Source organism: Chelonia mydas, chromosome 10, assembly GCF_015237465.2.
Source record: "Chelonia mydas isolate rCheMyd1 chromosome 10, rCheMyd1.pri.v2, whole genome shotgun sequence".
Classification (NCBI taxonomy): domain Eukaryota; kingdom Metazoa; phylum Chordata; order Testudines; family Cheloniidae; genus Chelonia; species Chelonia mydas.
In genome coordinates, this window is record NC_051250.2 from 75,583,818 (window position 1) to 75,608,770 (window position 24,953).

The 24,953-nt window shown below is 43.0% G+C and overlaps 1 protein-coding gene and 1 long non-coding RNA gene across 3 annotated transcripts in view; one reads left to right on the forward strand and one right to left on the reverse strand.

Moving 5' to 3' along the window:
* Positions 1-24,953, reverse strand: part of ADAMTS17 (ADAM metallopeptidase with thrombospondin type 1 motif 17) — a 252,091-nt gene that overhangs the window by 119,113 nt on the left and 108,025 nt on the right. For both annotated transcript variants that reach the window (XM_037911106.2, XM_037911107.2), the window contains exons 9-10: positions 17,644-17,784; positions 15,557-15,707 (exon numbers count right to left, since the gene is read on the reverse strand). In XM_037911106.2, the coding sequence (XP_037767034.1) occupies positions 15,557-15,707; positions 17,644-17,784 (292 nt within the window). The remainder of the gene's footprint in view (positions 1-15,556; positions 15,708-17,643; positions 17,785-24,953) is intronic.
* Positions 1,442-17,760, forward strand: LOC119567202. The gene is made up of 3 exons (XR_005227116.2): positions 1,442-1,550; positions 4,082-4,209; positions 17,649-17,760. It is a non-coding gene; the product is annotated as an uncharacterized LOC119567202 (long non-coding RNA).

The window sequence follows — 24,953 nt, forward strand, 5'->3', positions numbered from 1 at the left end:
GTTTTCTGAATTTGAGAAAAAAAATCCAAGAAAGAAAGGTCTTTAGATCTTTCACATTTTCTGAAACGTCCACCCTGCTCTGCAACCTGTATAAGTGGATGATTTGAATAGAAGGTTCTATGTTTGTGCATGCACGCGCGCACACACACACACACACACACACACACACAATTAAAATAAATAAATAAAAGCTATATTTCTTTTCACTGTCATTCACATTTCACTGTAATGGTAAAAAGATGAGACGCTTGGCTCTAGTATCAGCTGGTCTTGTCAAGATTTATTGAACCTCATTAAATAGTTTGAGTCAACACACTTGAACCTTATGATTCTTCCACAACATAATGTGTGTGCAGACACATGTTGGTATGTATATATCAAATATGCTTGCACAGCACATGGCGTAATGAACGGAAGAGAGAAATCCTGCCATAAAGGGTGATGTGGTTGAAAGTACTGAAAAACTGGTTATCACAGCAGTATCTACATCCTGTTTTAACTTCACATTTTCTTCTGGAATGAGGATTTTGCATTATTTAAAGCAAAAGAACATTTAAAGAAAGCTACAAGCAGAGCTTGGTAACAACTGTATCTGCCATCAGCAGCATGGAAGTGCAGCGCTTGTTAAATAAAAACCAATCAAAGAGTTTTCATGACATCCACGTACTCTTGAGCAGGCTCCTGTGAAACAGAGGATGGACTGAAGATTTCTGCTATTTGTACTGAATTATCACTAATTATTATTTTTTTCCAAAGGTCTTAAATTTCTTTGCAAACATCAATTAACCCTCAAGACATCTTATACAGTAGCAATATATTGGCCTCATTTTATGGATGGGTACACCAGGGCATGGAAAAGTTAATTCACTGCCAGACATACACAGCAAGTCAAGAATAGAATGTGGGAATTCCAAATCCCAGTCCCTGTGCAAGACAACCCTTCCTCCCTGTTGGGTTTGCACAGGATTAGAAATCGGGTGGATTAGCTGTCCCAATTCATTGTCAAAAAGTGACACGCTGCTTGCTAGCAATGAAACCTTTACACCAGCCAATGTATTTTCCTTTACATCTAAGATACTGTATTGAATTAACACATCTTATCGTATTAGGGTTTTATATGGCACGCTGGCAGCTAGAACACTGCTGAGTTATGAAGACTTATAGATCACACTTTACATTAAGGTTTTACTTATCAATGGTTAATAAAGGGCTGATAAATAACTAATAGAAGTATAAGCATGTTACAGACTTTAGTTACAGATTATTTAAGCACAACAGTAGAAGGCATTATACATACACTTACAAGCTATGGTTTTAAGCAACCTATTGACCTGGTGGACTTTATAAACTAAACCAGTTGATTAGTTATTTATTAAAACAGCTATTAATAATTTATCAACCCTTTCTAAACAGAAGCGAACTATAAAGCATGACTGACTTTACGAACAAGAATTCATTGTCCCAACAGGCTCGCTGTTCTCCCTAGATGACTGTGGGCAGGGATGTTCCCAGAGCAATGTCTGTGACTGTCAGATCCAAATCACCGTCGGGTAAGACTGCCAGCTGAAACAAAGGGTGGGTGCTGAATTTAGGAATGCAGACAGACTGGCATCGTTTTGATTTTGGTGTGCTTCGGCCCTTCTCCTCCAAGCCTGGGTAGCTCACTATCCATAAAGGTACATCTACATGGTACACTTCTTTCGGCAGCGTGCAGAGTACGTTCACTGCTCAACCAGCTAGCACAGCAGTGCAGACAGTGAGGCACTGCTTGGGCGAGTAAAGACATGCCTGAACCCTGTGGGTAGGCACCCTACACGGCTCTCTACACACCCAAGCCGGGCCTTGCCTGTTTACACTGCTATTTTTAGCTGCGTAGTATTCTGCTGCCTTTCTGCTGCTGGCATCTGTCCCCGCCACAGGGAAAGGCTCCAGCAGTGGGGAAAAGCTCTGACGACAGAAGCAGTGGGGAAAGGCTCCAGCAGCTGCTGCCAGAGCCTTTCCCCGCTACCGCCCCACAGCTAAAGCCTTACACTGACACTCATAGCTACATACCGCCATGTCGATGCAGCCTGCTTTTCACCATGGCGTGTAGCTACACGTACCAGGGCTTTGGAGCTGTGCTCCGGCTCCGCTCCAGCTCCAGGCAAAAACCTGCAGCTCCACTGCTCCAGAGCTGCTCCGGGCTCCAGCTCCGGGTCCGCTCCAAAGCCTGGACACATATCCTACATGCTGATGCAAGTGATGTGCAGTGTAGACGTACTCATAGTCTCACAGATTTTTAAGGCCGGAAGGGATCATTACGTTCATCTAGATTGCAAAACACAGGCCAGAGAACTTCATCCAGTGATTCATACATCAAGACCATACCTTCTAGTTGAGCAACAGTGTATCTTTTGGAAAGACATCCAGTCTTGATTTTAAAGATTTCATGTGATGGATAATCCACCACATCCCCAGCTAAACTCTTCCAATGGTTAATTATGCTCACGGTTAAAAAATTGTGCTTTATTTCTAGTCTTGCATTTGCCTAGTTTCATTTCCAGCCATTGGATCATACAGTCTATGTAAATTACACAGCACTAAATCCTGCTCTTAGATGTACAATTGCGCACATGGACAGGGGAAAGAACAGAAAGTCAGAGAAATCTAGCAGCCGTACATATGAATTGAGTTGCCAGCCAGAATTCATCCAGAGTTCACAAGATGTGGTAGGCAATAAACTCAGCTAACACGTCCAGTGATGTACCATGAGCTGGGGGATCGTTGGACATAGCTAACCCCAAACAGGTGTGTGTGTGTGTGGGCAGAATTTGTTTCAGTGATGATACCAAAATACAATTCATGGATAGGAATGGCACAAATATTCACAATCAGACACATATGCTTACATAGAAAAATACTCTGAAAAAAACCTCTATCATCAACATCAATCTTCCTGAAATTTCACAATTGAGGGATGGAAAACAGGATTTTTATAGAAGCCTTATTTTTGACTCCTAATAATAAATGCAAAGCATACTTCAGGAAAGAGCTACAGAAACACATAGTAACTACACTGCAGCTCTGTGTCCTATTGCCACACCATCACAAATCTTAAAATCCCATGCGTCTATGCCATAAAGACACTCAGACAAAGATTAAACCATGGTGCTTTATCATGTTCATTTCAAAAGAGATCAGATACCCTCTTCAGCTAAAATATGATCCCAAACAAAAAATCTCCATTAAAAAATCATTAGCATTCAGTGTTGCTGGGGACTATTAAAATGAGAAATGGCTGGACTTGACAGAAAAATTGTTTGTATATTTGAGTGACAATTTAGAGCACAGATTGCTGTACCATATAGGTCATGAAGGTTGCTGTACTATAGGTAAATTGTAATTTCAGCATTTGGCACTGGAAAGCAGGTCTGTCCGTGACGCACGGTCTCCTCTCTGAATAGGAAACTATTCAAGCGGTTGGGAATTTTCTAACACAATATTTTTTCATTTGAAAATGTCAAATTGTCAAAACCGAAACTGTTCACAGGAAAGGGTCGGTTTCCTCATTCAAAAAATTTGACAAAGTAGTTTTGAAACTGTCAAAACATCCTTTCGTTTTGAAATGTTACTTAGTTTACCCCCCCAAAAATAAGGAATTTTTTAAAAAAGGTTGAAATAAAAATGAAACGTATCAAGGTGACCGAAAGGCAACATTTCAATTGACCCAATCTGGAAAAAAAACTGGATTATAAATTCATGAACGTTTTTGAGATTTCAATTTTTTCGACTCACTACAGGTTGGGGAAAAAATTAAATCTCTCAAAAACTCAAGTGGGATGAGAAAATCCATAGCATTGCATAGCACTAGAAACTATAGTCAAAGGATGTGCATGTGACACACTGTTAGGAAGCATCAAGCCTGAGGAGGTGGTCCAGCCACAAGAGAATTACACTTATTATTACAGGTGTTAGAGTGGTACCCAACTGAGACTGGAGCCTCATTATGCCAGGTGCTGTACATACACTTAGTATGAGACAGCCCCTGTCCTATCAAAACTGACAAAGGGTGGATAAAGGAAGTATTATCCTCACTTTACAGATGGGGAACGAAGGCGCAGAGGGATTAAATGACTTGCCAAAGGTGGCAGCGGGGGAAATTGCATCCAGATCTCCCGTGTGCCCAGTTTAGGGCTTTAAGCCATAAAACCATCCTTCCTGGACTTCAAGGTAAGAATGGACACAGCTCTCATAAGATCCACATAGAAGGCTTCATGTGGTTCCCCCCTACTCAGACTTGATTCTCCATCTCTTTCATAGTGCGGGCCAATTCTGAAGAGAGAGGTTACTTTGTGTAGACCACTCCCATTAGTCAGCACAGAATATCAATGTACCCAGTACCTGACAGGAAGCACTCAGACCTCCCAGGATTTGGCCCCTAATGACATGAAGTAATTTCCAAATCTGTGATGTAATAACAGTCCATGTGGTTCTTCTTGCCGCTCAGAAATAATCCTGTGGAAATCGCTAAACTTTCTGCATTTTCCTGGATTAGGAAAGAAAGGAAGGATTCCATTCTCTAGAGAACTAATTAGCTCCAGCTGCCTGCTGCATACTGGAACCAGCAACCTCTTATTTCTGCCCTCAGAGTTAAACACCATGAAACTGATTCTGTCATCACAGAGAGGGGATTATGGGGAAGGAGTAAGAAAGAGTAAATAGCCTTAAGGAAGGGGAACAAGAGAAAACTATATAAAGTACACAGGGAGACCTGCTTTTAAATACATTAGTTTTCAATGGAGAATCACAGCACTTTAACTTTCTCACAGTTTTGGCTTGGCAAATAGTTAACTGTAAGCTGTGCCCATGTGCAAAATTCCAGTTAACACCAATTAAATACAAAACAATACTGTAATAAAACACTTACTACTTGCATAGAAATTTACAAGGTATTGTACATACTTTCTCTAAGCCTCTCAGCACAGCTGACAGGTAGGAATTCACCTCCCCATTTTACAGGTGAGAAAACAGGTGCAGAGAAGCGAAGTCCCAAATTTTCTATCACAGCTTCTAATTTGCGGGGCGGGGAGGGGCTAATCACCACCACCTACGGACAGGTAATAGAAGGCATCAAGGGTCTGCATCTGCCGTTGATATTAGTTAGAGCTGGAGGTGCTTAACAGCACTGAAAACTACGTCCTAGATGTCAAGAGCTAGACACTCAAAAGTAGAAGCACCCAAAATTGGAGGCCACTTTTGAAAATCTAGGCCTAAGTGGGCTGTCAACGGCGAAGGTGGGATAAGCACCGCAGTGGCTCTCTCGGAGTAATTCCATGGAGCTGATATTGAAAAGCGGTCAGTGGAAGTTCCAATATAGGGCAAGTGGAGCAAAAATTACAAATGAGAGGGGTTATTCCAGAAGTGATGAGCAAAGGCTGAGGAAGAGCCGCATGTGATCCTGTTCAGCACCACAGGAACGATAGATTCCTGCCGAGTTTGTATTTCATCAAGACTCTGAACGCCAAACTCTGAAGGCTCACTCATTTGGGATCTTTAGTAGTGAACGAGAAAGAATGGACCCCTTTTATTCTGAGCTAGAAAGGCAGGACTTCCACAGATGTATGAAAGTGAATCACAAAGAGGACATGCATCCCACTTGATGAACAGCAATCACAGAATCTCTCTGAGATGTCACCAGAAAAAGTCTTAAAAAAGAAACACTGTAATTTTCACTATTTAACGATTATCTATGTCTCCAGTACATTTCCAAGTACACCCGCACGCTGTCCTTTTAGCATATAAAGTGCCTGACTCTGATAACCAAGTCTACAGCTGATTCTCCTCTCAGACTAGTTTTACACCATTGTAACTCCATTGATTTCAATGGAGTTACAGCTTGATTTACACCTGCGTGAGCGAGTGGAGAATCACCAAACATTCAGAAAGTGTACCAAATCCAAGGGATTAATTTAGTTCAAGAAGAAATAATCCTTGAGTTAGCTGCTTTCCAGTGCTATCATTTCAGCTGCAGAAATGCCTGAATTCAACAAAGTTGTTTCCTAGACTTTTTTTAATGCTCTTTATCAGGGAAAACGTAACAAAACAAATGCTGCGAACATGACGTGGATCATGCTGAGCTCAGTCTTCTGCATTAGATGACTTTACATGTATTTATCTGGCTAGCAACACGTGGATGTCACATGAAATATACTGGCTCCATGGAGCGATACTGAGAGCTTTTCTGTTCCCAATAACCAAAACTGAAGAATAAAAACCCTTCCCATCAGAGCTGCTCTTTCTTTTAGAAAGAAAAGACCAAAAAAATCTACCAGGTCTTAGAACAGTAATTACATGTTGTAATTCGGCTATTCTAAGTACCAATATTCGGCTGTTGTAAGTACCGATCCCAAGATACGAATGAAACTAGCTTTCATCTTTAATCAAGTCACTTTTTAATAGCAGTCATTCTACAGGTCAGCAAGAGCAGCCCAGGGCTCTTCATCATAACAACAACATCTTAGCAACTGTAGTTCCGGCACCCCAAAGGTCTCCACACAGCTGTGCGACCTTTTCTCGGGGCATCCAGGACAGAGAGTCGCCGAGCGACGCCTCTGCCTCAGTGAGAGGGAGTCTTTTGTGCAGGAGCTGAGTGTCAGCTCACTGACCTTGCCAGCCCTTCAGCCACTCAAGCACTCTGCTCAGGGCTCTGCCAGCCTCTACTTTGCCTGGCAGGCACACACTCCTCAGAAGCATCCTCCTGCAGTGTCCAGCCCCAGTCACTGGACACTCCCAGTAATTGCCAGGCTCACTACTCCCAAGGGAATAGTGCACACATTCCAGCTTGTTTGAGTCATCTGAGTAGCAGCTCACATAGAACAAAGCAGTTGTACTCTATTTATAGTAAAAACAACTATTCGTTGCTTAACAAAGGTAAAAATTGAGGCGACGTTGAGCAAACCTAAGAAGAACAGGTTACAAATAAAACAAAGTACGTATAATGTGCTTCTAGTAGACTAAGACGTAACTGTAACAGGCTAACCTTCTCACCTGAGCTCCAGTCCAAGCAGGAATGTCTACACTGCTATTTTTAGACTCATAGCGTGAGCCCTACGAGCCCAAGCCAGTTGACCCGGGCTCTGAGACTCACTGCAAAGAGTCTTTTTTTTGCAGTGTAGATGTACCTAAGTCCACCCATAAAAAGAAAAGGAGGACTCGTGGCACCTTAGAGACTAACAAATTTATCTGAATCATCAAATCATCGAGTATCAGGGTTGGAAGGGACCTCAGGAGGGCATCTAGTCCAACCCCCTGCTCAAAGCAGGACCAATCCCCAACTAAATCATCCCAGCCAGAGCTTTGTCAAGCCTGACCTTAAAAACTTCTAAGGAAGGAGATTCCACCACCCCCCTAGGTAACGCTAGAGCTCACTTCATCAGATGCAAGTCCACCCATGTGACTCAAAACTATTTGTATGTGCAAAGGTTGCATGATTGGGTCCCCGATGAGCAGTATTTATAGAGAACTGCGCTTGTCCATCTATACCACATAAAAGACATACATGGTTAAGATTTTCAGAAGTGACTAGTGATTTTGGGTGCCCACTCTGAAACACCTTAAAAGGGCCTGGTTTTTATGAGGAGGCTCAGCACTTTCTGAAGATCAGTCAGCGATAGGTCAGGGACTCAAAACCTGCAGCATTCAAACTCACTTATTTTTTAAAATCTTGGCCATGGTCCCTGTTTCAAGGAGTTTAAAGTTCTACCGCAAGACACACAACAAGATACAAAAGACTGACACATGCAGAAGATGGCGAAGACTTGACATGGAAATCCATAACGGAAGAGCTAGCTAAAGGAGGGTTGTGTTTTCAGGAGTACAAAGGATGAGAGTGGGGTTTTCAGGAGTACAAAGGATGAGAATGGGTGCTTGGTAAACGAGCAACAGAAGACTTTACCAAGCACAGAGGGAAGTGATGAAAGGAGGAGTGAAGTTTCTTTTCGAGGACCATTCCCTCCCCCCGCCCCTGCATTATTAGAGACTTTGAGGAGAGGGAAGAGGTGACATATACCATATATACTATTTTATTGCAAGGAGCTAATTCTATTCTATTTCTTATATGCCAGAGATGAATGTAACAAAATCAAAACACAGGAAGATAATATTAATGAGACTGTAAACTAATTTTATGGCTAGGAAGCCTGGACCTGTAACTGATCTTTTCTGTGCCTTAGATCACATCTCACAGAAGCACTCAGGATTCATAGAACCATAGGCATTAAAAATGAAAAGGACCACCTCATCCATCTCCCTGCCAATGCAGAATTATTTTCACACCATACATGTTCTTGTGCTTTGTCAAACCTAGTTTTCAATGTCTTAAGTGAGAGGACATGGAAAGATACTGCCATGATTTCTTTAGAGAGGAATAACATGTTACCTCACCCACTTCGTGTCTCTAAAGCAATCATGTCCATATCTTTACCAGCTCAGAATCCAGAGGAGCAAAACTGAGGAACAGAGTGATTCACTGAATGAAATGGTGGATGATTTCTGTGTCATTCTACAGATGGTGTGTGTGTTAAAGGGGCTGCAGATAATTGACCAGTGTCAAAACTCTAATGGTTGTACTAGGATAGATATTTGCAGTCCATGAGAACAGTCCAGTCTATAAGCACATACCCTCTATGCCATGATGAGAGAAGGGTTATCAGTCCCACAACTATTATGTCACAGTCCTCCAAAAGCCACACTCTGCAGGTTCTCTGTGGCCAGAGCCACAGCACGGGCATTCTAGGGCAGGGTCAGAGGCATGGGCTATGCTTTTATATCTGCTAACTCAGGAGCCCGTATCCTGTGCAGAATAAACCTGCCCATGGCACAGTCTGTTCAAAGGGCAGTAGGTAGGGTCCCACAGCCAACCTGACGGGCTCCCACTTTAATGCTGCTTTTGCAACCCTGACACAAAGCCTATCGCCCCAATCTTGCAAGACACCCAGAGATTTCATCTCCCATAGGTTTCAATGGAAGTTTTGGGCACCCGGAACCTTGCAATATTGGACTCTAAAACCATTTAGGCTCCGTGTTCAGTATAGAGTGTGTACACTTTGCCTCTTTAAAAAAAAAAAAAAAAAGTTGTCTGTCAAACATCCCTTAAAAGCTGGGAAGTTAAAAGAGTGAAGTCACAGATCAAGTTTCTTGGCCATGGGAAATGAGAAAACGCATAGTAAAAATAAATATAGATACATATACACAGTGTTCAGATGTGGTTGGGAAGATTATGGGAGTTTTCTCTTGAAGTCTTTTGCAGATGGGAAGTACCCAGAGGCTGATGGGAGAAGTCTGAGAGCAGGCTTGTTATACTGTGTTTGCAGGCTGACATTCAATAGCATTTTGGCTAATTTAGTTGAAGTTCAGACTTCAGCTGTAGCTGCCACATCACAAGGCTACACTAATTCTCTCCCCCACCCCAACACCCCATCTTATGTCTTAATAAGAAAACGAAGGCTTTCCAAACACTCGAGCGCTTGGTTCCTAATATGCGCCTCTATTATTTTAAAGAGTTTATTATTTTTATATTCTTAAATTGATACATTGTATTTTTAGAATTTGATTTTGGTTTCCCCTCCCCCCCCATATATATATTTTAAAACCACTGCACCAGAATGCGTTTTGACAGACTTCCAAAATGAAACACGTACAAAAATTTCTGAAGCATTCCAGTAATTGTAAACTGGGTTGTGCAATGCAGTCAGGCATTCTGCTTCTCTCTCGATTTTTTTTTTTTTAAATATTATTTCCACCGAAAAGAAAGAGAAAAAATGGTCTGCCTTGCAACGTACAGAAGCAGTGAAATAGGACGCTTCTGTTTCATATAAAACAGGCAAAATGAAAATAGTTGCACTTTTAACAACCCACATTAGGAAAACTATAAAGTATAGCAGGGCAATTAGGTAAATTATTAACTTTACTTTTAAAAAAGAAAATCTTCTTATTTTACCTTACAACTGCCAAGCATGTAGCCTGCACGTTTTAACAAAACCAACCCCATCCTTTACTGCAGTGCTATTATTAATTGTTATTATTACTACTATTCTAATTTATACTACACCCACAGTATTTATGTATTTTACAGACACATCTGTAGACACAGTCCCAGCCTGTACAGAGGCTGATCTGTATCCTCCTATTGCAGAGATTCAATTGGCTTACAATCTTAGTATGAGTTTTTATGGGTACTCACCACATACCGTAGTATTTGGGTCTTGATCTTGCAGTTGACTCTGCTCAGGCACACTCTGCAATCACACAGAGCCCCACTGATTTAGTGGGGCTCAGGGGGTTCAATCCCATAGATCTCTTCACAGGATCAGGACCACAGATAGTCCCACTAATGTCACACAAATTTGCATACCTATGTTTCCCAACAAGCCTTTGATTATGAAAGCTGAAAGGATTTTTAAGATCCAACTTACTGACACTATTTGTGCTCTTCCTTTACTTTTTTTTTCCATTTTGGTCAGCTTGACAATGGAAACAGGCTAGTCAGTTTCATTTTTGCTTACAGTCATTTTCGTTCTCAGGTTCTCAGTGCTGCAATGTTTTGACTGTGGATGCTACAGAGGAAGTTTATTTGTTTAAAAGCAACTGCAATTTAAGGAAAATGATGGCACCATTCCTACTGGTCTCAGATATTCTAAAAGCTTGTTTACTCAGAATCTCAGTTCTGGGCTACATTTGAGTTAATAGCATCCCTTGTTAAGCAGAAAATCTCTTTGTAGCAATGTTAATCTCTACATGCCATTTTAGTCTAAGCACAGTTCTGACTCAAAACAATACTGAAAGATAATGGTTATGTAAAAACCCGCAAAAATGCGTTAATAATAAATAAGCCAAAAGGCATACAAAACGGAAAGCCAAACACTGGATACAAGAGATACAAATCACATTTTTTCCATAAATATAATGTCAGCCCCAAAGCCTCTGTTAGTAGGCATGCCAGCTTGAAAAATAAACCCAGCGCTCATGATTAAACACACAAGTGTATTTTCACATGAGTTTGTGAACAATGTGTTCCTGTGTGTTTCTGGTGCAGAAACTTTCTCTCAGCTGTGAGAGATGTAGCCATGAAGGCTTCGTGCCTTCCATTTTGTGGACAGCATAATAAAGAAAAACGCCCAAGGCCTATTCACCACTTAAGTCCTATATTGACAATTTAGGTGGGATTTGAGTAGCACCTATGCTTTTTGCTGGTCTTCTGCACAGGGCCTTCTATCCATGATGATAGACTTACAAGCCTGGTAGAGGATCTGGGAAATGGCGGTCAGTCAGGGCAGACTGTCAAATGCCTTGCACAACCTGGATGTAAGTGTCCAGAATACACTATTGCAAGGCACCAATGCCTGGACGGACGATACAACGAGTTTTAAAAGGAGGACTCCTATTTACCTCCTATTGCACATCATGCTGTCTGTACCTCGTGGATTTTCAGGGCAGCAGTGTCATCCCCACAGGCCCACCTTTCAAACACTCATCGAATCAGTTCGGTGTTTGGTAATATGACAGTAGCTTTATTCCTATAAAACAAGCATTACCATGCCAGACTCTAGATGGGCCACATGTCCTTCCATCAAACAGCACTATGCTATAAACAAGGGTTTGATTCTGATCTCACACTAGTTTTACAGCAGTGTAATTCCATTAACTTCAACTGAGTTGCTTCTGATTTACACCAAATGTAAGTGAAATGAGAATCAGTCCCAGGGACATGACAAATTCCTGAACCAGATTTGATATATGTCAGAACCCAGCCTTGCTGGGGCTAATTAGGGATTATTCTGTTATTACCTCCTGAAAACATATGGGGTGAAATCCTGGCCCTGCTGAAGTCAACAGCAAAGCTCCCATTGACTTCTGTGGACTTAGGATTTCACCCTGCGACCCTGGACAAATCTATCACCCGATTCTGTGCAGTGTATACCCTGACAACGTTCAGAGGTTTCAGAAAGAAGAGTTAATGGAGAGCACCAGGTAAACAGACGTCCCCAGAACTCTCCTGGCATTTGCAAATGGATTGGAAGTATATAACCCAGACGTAGCCATGAAGGGTACGTCTACATGGGGAAAGCAAGAGCTGCAGCAGTGAGTCTCAGAGTTCAAATCAGCTGACCCAGGCTTGCGGTGCGGGCTCAAAATAGTAGTGTAGACGTTTGGTCACAGGCTATAACCCAGGCTCTGAAACCCAGAGAGAGGGGAGTCTCTTGGGCCCAGGCTGTGGCCTAAGCGGGAACATCTGCTCTGCTATTTTTAGCTCAGCCGCGCAAGCCGAAGTCAGTTGACCCAGGCTCTGAGACATCCTGCCATGTGTCTATTTCTGCTGTGTGGACATACCCAAAGTGGCTACCTCATGATCCTTCATTTTTGTGCTGTGATTTCTGAGGAGAGCTCAGAACAGTTCATGGTGGTTTGGCAAACATTCTTATTTCTAGAGACTGCCAGTTTGCACGCCAGAATCCTTCATTAGAACAACAAATTAAGACTGAGATTATCAAGTGTGCCTAAGGGAGACAGGTGCCCAACTTCTCTGAAAATCTTCACCCAAGCCTTTAACACACATGGTTACCAAAGAAAATCTTAAAAATTCAAACTGATGCCATGCTGACTGCCAAAGTCTGCAGACAGCAGAAACAATAGCTATGAAAGAATGGTGAGCAGCTACATTTTATCTTAATGGGCCATTGAGTCTGAAGGCTAATGATGGCAGCACAGGACTGTAAGCTTAGTTCACTGTTTCACTGCTGAACAAAGCGCACACGAAGGAGCAGGACAATTGTAGCAGGAAGATCTATATTGAGTGGAGTTTCATTTTGGCCTCCCTGGTCAGTGCAGCTTGGGTTGGTGGCAGGGCTCAGGAGTCACATTACTTCTGCTGCCCCAGCACGATAGAGTTTGGAAGGCATTGGGGGGGGGGGGGGGAGGAGGAAGGGAAGGGGGACAAATCAAAGCTATACAGGTGGGGTGGAATGTTCTGTGGCTCTATCTAGCTATTGTTGAGACTTCTATTGTTACTCTTTACTATAGTACCTGAATGACTCTCATGCACAAAGCTTGATCAAACAGGAAGATTTTGCAGCCTTTCCTCAAGATGGTTAGATTCTGGATTCATCTATTGTCCTCTGGAAATTTACCCGAGCGTAGGGCATTTTTGAATGTAGGTCCTCTAGTTTGCCCAACATAGTTATGGAGCTCAGCTATCTCTTTCTGAAATGTCATAATACAGCTCTCTTTATTAAACAGGAATGGAGACAGAAGACACGTGTAGTCATAAAAAGACTGAGCAGGCTAATTTCCTGAAGTTTGTTTCCTTTTTGTAACAAATATTTACCGTCATATGTTTATTACCTTGTACGTTTGGATTTTTTAATAATACTTTATTGAATTAAAAATACCACATTACTATTGGCTAGAAGAGGAGACAGCTATGTTTGCCAATAATTTCTATAACTAATGCCAACGACTGGTGCCAATTTTTTTTGGTTCATATTTCCGCAGACAGCTTAGAGACGTACAGTACAAGCATTCTGTTGATGAGGCACGAGAAATACGAAGGTGAAGGCAACAAAACCTTCCAGGATTTAAAAATGAAAGCTGACCATTTCCTATAACGAACTTTGTTTCACTGCAGGCAAACACCAACTCACAGCAGCTGAACAGCATGCAAAAACGACCATGGTTTAATGAGGTGTAAAGTTAATGGCACATATTTTCACAGAACGTCAACACTGAACTCTGAAGCACTCCCATCCTACATTCGTGATCAGAAATACCTACATATACATAATTAAGCAGCGTCCTTTATTCAGCCAAAGCTTGTATAGGCTTCTCAGCAGAAATTATTCTACTCTAAAGTCCTTCCAAATATGTATTAAGGTTTCTTTTCTTCTTTTCTAAAGATTTCAAACACTAAGACTAGTAAAGATCCCAAAGGACCAACACACCTGCTAACTATGCCTAACAGAGAATACTGCCGACTGGTTTGGTACCCTGACAAACATACTCTGAATGAGGAGTTTCAAGAACACTGTATTTCTGAATATGCTATTTCAGCATGAGAAATGCAGACTAGTTAGCAGTAAAATGGTACTTCCTAGTGGGGGTGAAACCTCCAGGAATGACAGTTCTTTTCTGCAACAATGCACTTAGCAAATATCTACCAAAAGCTCGGTCAGCAGCATAGTATTTGTTCATTTGGTGGTACCTGAATCTTCCTGGGGTACTCTTTAAGGATACACATTTCAAAAGCTTGCTTCCAGTCCAGTAGTCCGGATGGCCTGCATTTCCCTGGCTGATCCAAAAAACACAACCTACCCAGATTTGTTTCTCATTGTTTTCATGTTCTGTGTTACTTAGCTGCCAGATCCAAAGTAAACAAAACAGCAAATGTGAAACTCTGAGTTCTTTCCCAGCACTTGCATGTGTTCGACAGCTTTATTCATTTGGAAACTTTAGTTATAATTGATTATTATTTTCTTTTTTATAATATGATTAAAGTGCCAGAAATTTTTAGAGGTGGAGGGGACAGGACAGGGGAGGGAGAGGGTGAAATGATTTACCAAAAGAAACATTTTTTTTTAAATATTGCCTAGTTATAAGAAGGTAAAGCATGAGTCACTCTTGCCATCTAAACTAGGACTTTGTAGAACATAATGTAGGGTAAAATGCCACCAAATGGTTCGGATAATACAATAATCTATTTGATAACAATGCTTAGCACTTTCCATCTGTAGCTATCCTAGCTCATAGCCATATATGTGCAATCATAATCCTAGAATAGGGGAAGGAAGGGTGCAGCTAGGTTAAGTGTCTTGCTCATGATGATACAGAGAGTTAGTGGCAGAGCTGAGAACAGAACCCAGGAATCCTGACTCCCAGTCCCATCTGCTAGCTACTGGGTCACACAGCCTCCCCAGCAGATACAGCACAAGAACAGAGCTCCTCCTGGTTGGTCAATTGGTTCATACATGAATATTGCTTCACATTACAGTCAGAGGTAGCTCCTACCAGCAGCCCTTAAATAGTTTGGAGTCAGGGTTCGAACCCAAAAGTCCCAATGTTAATCCAAATGATCTAAACCTCTCTAGTCTGCAGAGCTGAGAAGTCTTGTGGGAAGAGGCTCACTTGTGAGACTTCTGCTACATCCCAATTCCAGATGGGCCGGAAATATAATGAGAACAGCCTCTTGCTCAGTATTTTGGCACTCTGACTTCCGTGGGAGTTTTGCTCAAATGAAAACTGAATACAAACTCAATAAAGGACCTCAGGACTTGGATCTAGGATTTTAGCTTTATCAGCGTGGGTGGGTTTTTCAAAAGCGCTCAGCGTTGACCTAACTCTGTTCTTTCACCTGGGTCAATGGGAGTTTTACTGTGGATTTCAACCAGAGCAGGTTAGGCTGATGCTGAGCGCTGTTGAAAATCCCACTGTGTATTTCAATTGAAGGTACGGAATCTTTTTATTCTCAATTGACAGCTTTGCTTCCACTACCCACCCTTGTGCCCTTGGGACCCAGGAGAAGCCTTACCTCCATATTCTTACAGAAAGTGGCATTGGTCCCGAATAGGATCTGGCACTGTTCATCGGCGCTGTAGTGCATCCCTGGCAGCTTGTGAGGAAGCCGCACGGCATACTGGCTTCGAGGGTCTGTTACCAGCAAACAGGTGCTCACCTTGGACCTAAAGAGTACAAGAGTTACACACACCTTTAAGGAGAGGAACTTTGGAACGGGACTGCTAGATCACTTGCCCAGAGACGGTGGCTCCTTCCCTTTCACTTGAGGTTATAGTGCCTTTGTCTAAAGGGCTGGTATTTTTAATTGCTTATTTTTGAGAGACTTCCACCCAGGAATATCCTTTTTTAAGCAAAGATTCTGACCAGCAGGTATTTCTGGTCAGGAAGCTATTATGGGCAGGTGAAGACTGGAGATGCATGAGGTGAGGTATTGCAGTGGTATTTCTAGAGGCATTACTCAATATGGAGAGTGAATAGTGGGACAGACACAAGACCTGAGAAATATAAGGTGTTCAAATGACTATAAGGAAATGTTGTGTGCAGTTGTGTTGTAACCGTGTTGGTCCCAGGATTGTCTCTCTAATATATTGTAAAATGCCAGGCAGGCAGACCTCTGTGATGGTGAGTGTTAAGTAGGTTTCCTGGAGAATGTCCTGGGGGTGGTTAATGCAAATTCCATAATACCGGTTATGCAAAAAACAAACCTTTTGAAGTTTGCCCTGAGGAGAGGGCCACTGACTGGTGATTACCTGTTACAGGAGGCCACAGATCAAAGGCCCAGACTGTATAAAGAAATGGCTGGACTGTCCCAGACTTGTTATGGTTCTTGATCTGAAATCTGATATCAACTGGTAACCCAGCGCAAACCCAGCTGAGGGCTTTGAAAGACAGACAGCCCCCAGAGCCCTATGTTGGAGATAGGGGTGACCTCTGGTAAGCTTTTAGCATGTGTATAGGTTCGTTTATTGTTTTTGTAGATTTTTTCTCTAATACACTTTGCTTTGGTTGGTAACTGATGTACACTGTTGTAGCCCGTGGAGAAAGGTTAACCACAGATTCTGGACCCTGGTCAGAGCTGCGAGGGAAATCAGTGAGGTGCAGAGGGACTGCAAGCCTAAACCCCTATTTGGAGGGAGAGAGATGCAGATCTTCGCTCAAGAGAGGTGACGCCTCAGAGCCTGAAACCTTCCATGGGTGCCCTTGTGGAAAGGCAGGGGTGTGTGTCAAAGGTGCAGTTAACCCTGAAACTGTGACCAATAGCATCTTGGAAGGTTTTTTTTTTTAAAAGTAATGGAAGGGACGAAAGATACTGGACTGTGTATACAAGGGTCACGACCAAGTAGTTTAGCGACTAACAGGGTAACAGACTCAGAGTTCAGAATCAGGCCCTTGTTTTTTATCTTGACAGTGTCCCTTTAACATAACATTACTGGAGTTCCTATTCTCTGGATAGACTCTTTAACCTCCTTTTCCCTCTCCCTCTGATCACTGCTAAACTCATTGCTTGCTACGGAGGCTGCATCTCTGATAGTCAAGTGGATCCAGCACAATCTGTGTTTGTTCCGGTGAACGATGATCTACAAACTAGTAATCAGCTTGCCTTACATTCTTTCTGAATTGCTAAAGAGGATAAACTAAAAACACTGGATGCTGCAGAAAAGGCATTCACAGTGAATGACACAGAATTAACTCCCTGGGAAATGAGTTCTCTCTGGCTTCCGTAAAATGAATTGTTCTATCAGGGCAGGCTGGCAGAACCTGTCAAATGGGGAGGTGGTTTTTTTTTTGTTTTTTTTTTTTTTAAAAAGGGCACTTCCTCCTGTACAACCAGACAGAGTCCTGTCATCGCAGGATTCATTCCTAAAGTGGAAGTGAACAGGGATTCTTTTCAAGAAGCTATCAGGGTGCTGAAATTTGGGGAGGAACAGTTTTCTGTGTCTCTGCATGCTCCAGGGACAAGGTTACTAACAAAGGAGACAGATTCAACCTTCCATATAGTGATTGTACACCACCCTCCCCTGACATTGCTTTGTGTTTGAATTTCAAATACGATCCTGGTTCTTTGAGATACATGGCTTTCACTGTTCATCATGTTCTTACTTTAGGAAGTTTTCAAGGTCGTCACGGCTGCAGGAAGACCAAGAAAGGTCACTGGGGTTCCTGCCCTTCACCCATTCTCCAGACATTATGTGAGATCTTCCTGCGCAGGACAAATGGTCATCGTCATGGCTCATCCCCATGCTGTTCGGTTAAAAAACAAAACAAAACAACAACCACCACATAGATAAAGCCATACTGTGGGTTTGTCATTTCCCACTGCATCTGATAATGACACTCTGATTATCTTATGGGGAACATAGTGGAAAGTAGAACTGATCAAATAATGCACAATTAATAATTTATCCAACAAATTTACCTTCAATGTCATAAGCAAATCACAAATTCCTTGAATTTACCTATTTTAGCTGTAAATTATTTTAAAAATTGTTTTGCTCCATGGATTGATGGCAAACACTTCACTATGGGGTCTGATAGAAATATTCTAAATTCCACCAGTGATTTTTAGTGGAGAGATAGCTCTGAGAAATTATATGGAACTGCTTCTGTTCCCTGATTAGATGAACCCATAAGTACATCTGACTGAATTCTTACGCACACGGATGCAAAAAGTGGTTTCTGTGAATGGTCATGCAACCTGAAATGTGCTTCCCTGTAAAACTCAGTCATTCAAGGGTTCATGGAAAGCAAACGCTCAAAAAGGATGTAGCCTGGCTGAAGCACAGAATATCAAAAGGAATATTTGTGGAAAACTTTGCATTACTTGCCCAGAACTAGTGAATGAGGTTAACTAAAACCATGTTGAGTAAGGTCAACGAATACTGAAGCACAATTATTACTAAACATGGAACCAAGTTCTGCTCTTGTGCCAGTGTAAATCTGAAGTAACTCCACTGACATAAAAGGGGTTACTCCAGATTTACAGTATTATTAAATATCTCTATTTCAGCAGCCCCTGGACGTCCCACCCAGAATCAGGGCGTCACTTTGCTAAGTGCTGTACAAACGCACACAAAGACACAAACCCTGCCCCAACCGAATGCAAATGTGAGCATCATTTGGCCCATGGTCGTTCATCTAAACAAACAGTGCACATTTACACATATTTACACACACCACTGAAAAATTAAAATATCGTTCACCTGAGGATCTCAAAAGGGCTTCACAAAAACTTTTCCCCCCGTCATGCACCTGTGAGGCCATGTATTATTAACAGTGTTGCTTGAGTTTTTCCTCTTGTAAAAAAGAGAGGATAAGTGACTAGTTCAAGTTCACACAATGAGTCAGGGGCAGAACCATGCACAGACACCAGAAATCCCGATTTCCAATCCCATGCTCAGACTACTAGACCATTTAACCACTCAATGTAGAAGAGAGAACAAGTTCCAGCCTGTTTTGATAAGATTTGATAAGTAACATTTTAAAATCTTAATGTCCTCCCTTTGGTTTCTAAACCCATCTTAAAATGGGATGGGAATTGGTTTACGGATTTTCGCAAATGGTGCCCCATGTGATGTCAAGTGTCACTCTGCTGGCAAAGTGGCAGTCATCAGCATTAGGTTCAGAATTGCCAACTGCAAGCTGATAACTGAAATCTCAGATGATTATCAGTTTATTGCTTAGGAGAAGAGCATCTTACTATATAAGCTTCCAGCTTGCTGGACACAGCAAGATGGCCTTTATTTCCTATCATGATGTTGGACTCCCAATATGCAACATTACTCTATAAATCAGAGTTGCCTATTGGTTTTTATATTCAGTTCTCGTTCGCCTGCCTTTGCTTCTTTGCAGTTTTGGGATTCAAATATTCAAAACCTAAATGCGGCATAAATTTCCAGTTCTGATGAACCGAAACCAGCTTCAGCAGCTTGATAATTATGGCTTAGATTAAACCACCATTTACGCTATTTTTAGCTTAAAGTGAAAATTACATGGCTGAGTCTATTATTTTAGGTTTATCTCCAGGGATGTTATTATTTCTAACAATGTTACACTTAGCATAATTTTTAGAATCAGAAGCTCATGGTTATGCATGTTTTTTAACCTTTGTGGGTTTTGAACACAGGAAAAATGTTAACGTCAAGCATATTCTGTTTGACATGCACCAATAATTTAACAATCTAGCAGCAATTCTAACTTCAGAAACAGAGGGTGAAATCCGTGCCCTCCTGAACTCAATGGAAGTTTTGCGACTGACTTCAACGGTGGCCAGGATTTCACCCAAGATGGTTTATCAATGTTACTTTTACAAAAAAAATAAATAAAAATACATTTTAACACCAACTATGAGAGCAGAGCCAGCCGTATTCTTCTACTGCAACTTGTCCCCTACAAAACTTGCAGTCTTGGGAAATGAGAAAGGAATATTTAAATGTGATAAAAGAAAACCAGGTAAAAAACATAGGTAAGTTGACTTTAGCCCTACAGAGACATGGCGATCTTCCGCAATATTGACTTAGAAAAGTAAGCCAAGTTTTCTGAATGTTTGCCTTCATTCTTTGGCCCATCTGGGTCACAAGTCAATACATTCCCAGTAGATTTTCACAGAACAAGAATCTTCTTCTTTCATATGGCTGGTGTAGAGCAGCAACTGTAATTTCACCTCAAGCTGGCAGAGCCAGATGGCTACATCACGAGTAGCAGAATTTATTGCAGTGATGCCTCCTTCATATTTATAAATTGGGCAGTGGGAGGGGATATGTTTGATGGTCTGTCGTGGGGAGCCGCACTCGCATGCCAGGGAGTCCTTGATTTCCCATTTGTACGTTAGAAGTCTGCATCTATCTTGGTTTGTTCGGATTCGGTTCAGAGTTGACCAAGGTGACCGTGGAAGGTCAAACCCAGGAACCTTCTGTGTAGGATCCGGCATAAGGCGCTTATTTTTTAAGTCTTGTTTAGCCCAATCTGCTTTCCAAGCCTCCTCCTAATCAGAGCCTGATTGCATGAGGCTAAGCGAAAGTTTCCAGAAAGGCTTGTGGGACTCAAGATGTTGCAGGGAGGGTTGTCAAGGTCTTGGTGGATAGGAAGACATGTTTCCCTGGATTCACCAAGCTTCGCAGAATGTCGCAGCAGTTCGGCATATTAGCAGAGGAGCGATGTTAGACAGAACCGGTAGCCATGGTGTTGGAGTCGACTTAAGGGTTCCTGTGATACACCACATCACTGTATTCAGCTGGGTATCCACAAGGCATGTGTGGCTGCATCTGCTCCATACCAGTGCACAATATTCAGCTACTGAATATACAAGTCCTATTGCAGATGTTCACAACACTGATGCTCATGCACCCCAGGTTGTACCTACTAGTTTCTGGATTAGGTTGGCTTTCATTTTTATCTTTGCAGCTACCTTCTCAAGATGATCATGGAAGGTGAGGGTGACCCCTTAGTATAGGATCGTGGTTATAATGTGACTGAATCCCAAACCTGTCCTCAGCAGAGCCCATAGACCATAAGTTACAGTCACTTCTGACCCCTTCACTCAGACTGAGTAGTATCTCAGCCCTTCAGGAAAACCTGTGGATTTTGGTTTGTAATGTACTATGCAATGGGCATCGGGGTGGTGGAATCTGGCCCTTCTTATTCCCCCTTTCAGAGGGTTTGGCATAGGCAAGAAGTCAAAAACAGGAACATATCATAAAAACCTCAACCTAAGCTTGGCTGTGCGTAAAGTTTCCCTCCAGGGACTCAGAGTACCCTGGTTCACTCCAGTCCAAAAGAGACAGTCTCTCATCCTTTATATCATGCTCAGAGATGGGGGGGAATGCACGCCAGCATGACTCAGAAGTAATCACCCTGACTCTTTGCGCAGGCTTCTAACGCCTGAGCCTAGCATGACTCCACGTAAGAGTCCTGCTGCAGACCTACACAGGCACAAATCATCTTCTAAAAGTCATGCATCAAAAATCAGGTGTACTGGGGTATGATGCTGATGATTAAGCTAGGTTTCACTGAGCACTGCTTTGAGGGTGCATTACCTGTACATTGTAGAGCTTGCTTAGTGGGAATCCCAACATACATTACTCCATTATCATTAAATGCTCATTAGGAGCTAAATTTATGAATTTAAACATAGAGGTTTAGGGCCACAATCTACTCTCCAGTTCCTTGGATTGTCTAAAACAGTGTTCTCAACCTGTGGTTCGTGGACCCCTGGAGCTGCGCAGACTATGTCTAACAGGTCCACAAAAGATTTAGAGTGAAAACTGACTGAACAGAATTCATCTATATGTACCGACAATAGATTTCCAAAGGGGTCTGCTCCTCCATTCACATTTTGTTAGGAGTCCGCAAATGAAAAAAGATTGAGAACCACTGGTCTAAAACACACTGATCCATGTACTGCTTATCTGAGATTAAAATCTGGCCCTTTCTGAGTTCCATTCACCTGGGTAAAGTCTAAATCCCTGAATTGCCACAAAGGCAAAAGGTCTATCATCGCTAGCTTATTGGAAAGGAATCACTGAGTTTTGGCCACAGGTAACTCTACACAGATTAGGTGTGTGCTCTCACCGCGTGCACTAGTGCCGGAAATTTTTCCCTTAGCAGTATCCTTAGGGGACCAGCTCTGGCGCCCGCTGGAGTGGCGCCCACATGGCGCGGTATAAGGGGTGCTGCCGGCTCCCCCCCACCCTCAGTTCCTTCTTGCTAGAAACTTCAACCGTGGGGAAGAAGGGTGGGTTATGGAATGGACACAAGCAACACGTCTCAAAGAACACCAGTTACAGAAAAGGTAACTGTCTTTTCTTCTTCCAGTGCTTGCTCATGTCCTTTCCATATTAGGTGACTCCAAAGGAGTACCCTGGAGGCGGGTAGGAGTTCACGGACGTGTAGATTGCAACACAGCGCTGCAGCGTCCCTGGCCTGCTGAGTGATGGCATAATGAGCGGTAAATGTGAACAGAGGACCCCTTTGCAGCTGTACAGATGTCCTGGATAGGGATGTGCGCCAGGAAGGCCACCTGAGCTCTCGTCGAGTAGGCTCTGACAATTGGCGGCAGCAGAACCCCTGCCAGGTCATAACAGGTCCCTATATACGAGGTGATCCAATTGGAAATCCTCTGTGAGGACACCAGGAGGCCCTTCATCCTGTCTGATGTAGCAAAGAAGAGCTGAGTTGATCTGTGGAAAGGCTTGGTACGTTCTAAGTAAAAAGCCAAGGCCCTTCAGATGTCCAGCACGTGAAGACACCTCTCTTCACTGGTCTTGTGCGGTTTGGGATAGAACACGGGAAGGAAGATGTCCTGGTTCATATGGAAGGTGGATACCGCCTTTGGCAGGAAGACCAGGTGGGGCCGCAGCTGAACTTTGTCTTTGTAGAAGACCGTGTATAGCAGTTCTGGGGTCAAGGCTTTAATTTCAGAGACGCATCTTGCCAACATCACTGCCGCCAGGAACGCGACCTTCCATGACAGGTGGGAAAAGGAGCAGGAACCCAGCGGCTCAAAGGGTGAGCTCGTGAGCCTAGAGAGGACCCATACCTGTGGGAAGAGTCCCTCGAGCCCTCTCAAGAATCTGATGTCATATCATGGGAAAACACTGTCTGCCCTTGGATCGGCAGGTGAAAAGCAAAGATGGCCACGAGATGCACTCTAATGGAAGAGTGTGCCAGGCCCTGGTTCCTCAAATAGAGCAGGTAGTCCAGGACAGCCTGCATGGAAGAATGCGAGGGATAGATGTCACACTCGGATGCCCAGTGGGAAAACCTCGTCCACTTGGCCAGGTAAGTCAGTCTGGTTGAGGGCTTCCTACTTCCCAGGAGGATCTGTTGAACTCCTTCCAAACAAGGCTGCTTCTCCAGGTTCAGCCACATAGCATCCACACCGAGAGGTGGAGGAACTTGAGGTTGGGGTATCGGAGCTGACCGTGCTCCTGTTACAGCAGGTCTTGTCGGTTGGGCAGGGGCCAGGGAGGGCCCGCTATCAAGCTCATAAGCGTGCCAAACCAATGCTAGGGAGGCCATGCTGGGACAATCACAACAAGCTGCGCTTTGTCTCTCTTGATCTTTGCCAGGACCCTGCCGAGTGGAAGCCTGATGTACGTGTTCCCTCTGATATCTGATTACTACAGGAGAAAGGCGTCAGAGAGGAGCCTTTGCTCAGACCCTGTAGAGAACAAAACCGATGGCATTTCCTGTTCTGTCTGGTGACAATCAGGTCCACTTGGGGAGTTTGCAACCTTTGAAAGATCACGCAGACTACCTCTGGGTGGAGAGACCACTCGTGGTGAGAAGAAAAGTCCCTGCTGAGCTGGTCTGCCAGCATATTCTTCATGCCGGGAAGGTGACAAGCTTCTAGGTGGATTTCGTGGCTGATGCAGAAGTCCCACAGACGGAGCGCCTCCTGACAGAGAGCCGACAAGCGTGCTCCCCCGTACCTGTTAATGCAGAACATTGAGGCTGTGTTGTCTGTCAGGACTCGTAGCACCTTGCCCGACAGGTGGGACAGGAAGACTCCACACACCAGCCGGACTGCTCGGAGCTCTTTGACATTTACGTGCAACTTCGCCTCCTCTGGGAACATTGGCAGGATGGCACGTTTGGAGCTCCTCATGTGGAGTGAGGCCATCAGTGGCTTGATGGGGAGGGAAGACCACTCAGAGGGGCAGGAACTGAATTTTCCATTTTGCAGAAAACAATGTGATTTTGAATTTTTTTTTTCCATTCCAAAGCAGAACAAAAACAAAAAAAGTCAAAGCTTTCTGCAACATGAAATTCTGGAAAAAAAATTTCACATCAATAGAAACATTTCATTCTGATACCGACTTTTTAGAATTTTGTATTGTAGAATATAAGTAAAAAAAAGTTGTTTTGAAATAGAAAATCAAAGCATGCCATTCCAAAAAGATCAGAACAGAACATTATGGGAATGCTCCATTTAGAGTTGGGGATTTTTTTAATTAAATTTCATTGAAATTGAAATGTTTCCAAAGAAACATTTAGCTTTCAACAAACTGGCATTTTCCGACAGAAAAATGTTCCCTTGGGAAATGTCCAACCAGCTCAAAAAGATGGCAAGGAGCTCAAAGCTGAGGGATGTTAGACAGTAAGGGAATGAGGAGAGGTGGGGAAGAAAGCCCCTTCTCCTGCAAGGAGATTGTAGTGGGTCAGGAACATAAACCAACGTTTGTACATATTGCGGCACACAAGCGGGAGCAAGACGTGTTTGTAACTCGCACTTGTGCTGTGCCAGTCATTACACTATAATGGCCAGGAACCTGCCTATGGCGGGCTCTGGAGGGAGCTGAGCAAACTGAAGACTCTAATGAGTAAAAATAAAAACTAAAATAGGAGAATTTAGATTGGCGTATACCATGCAACGTGGCTGCAGAGAGAGAGGAATGCCTGTTTCGGCAGCG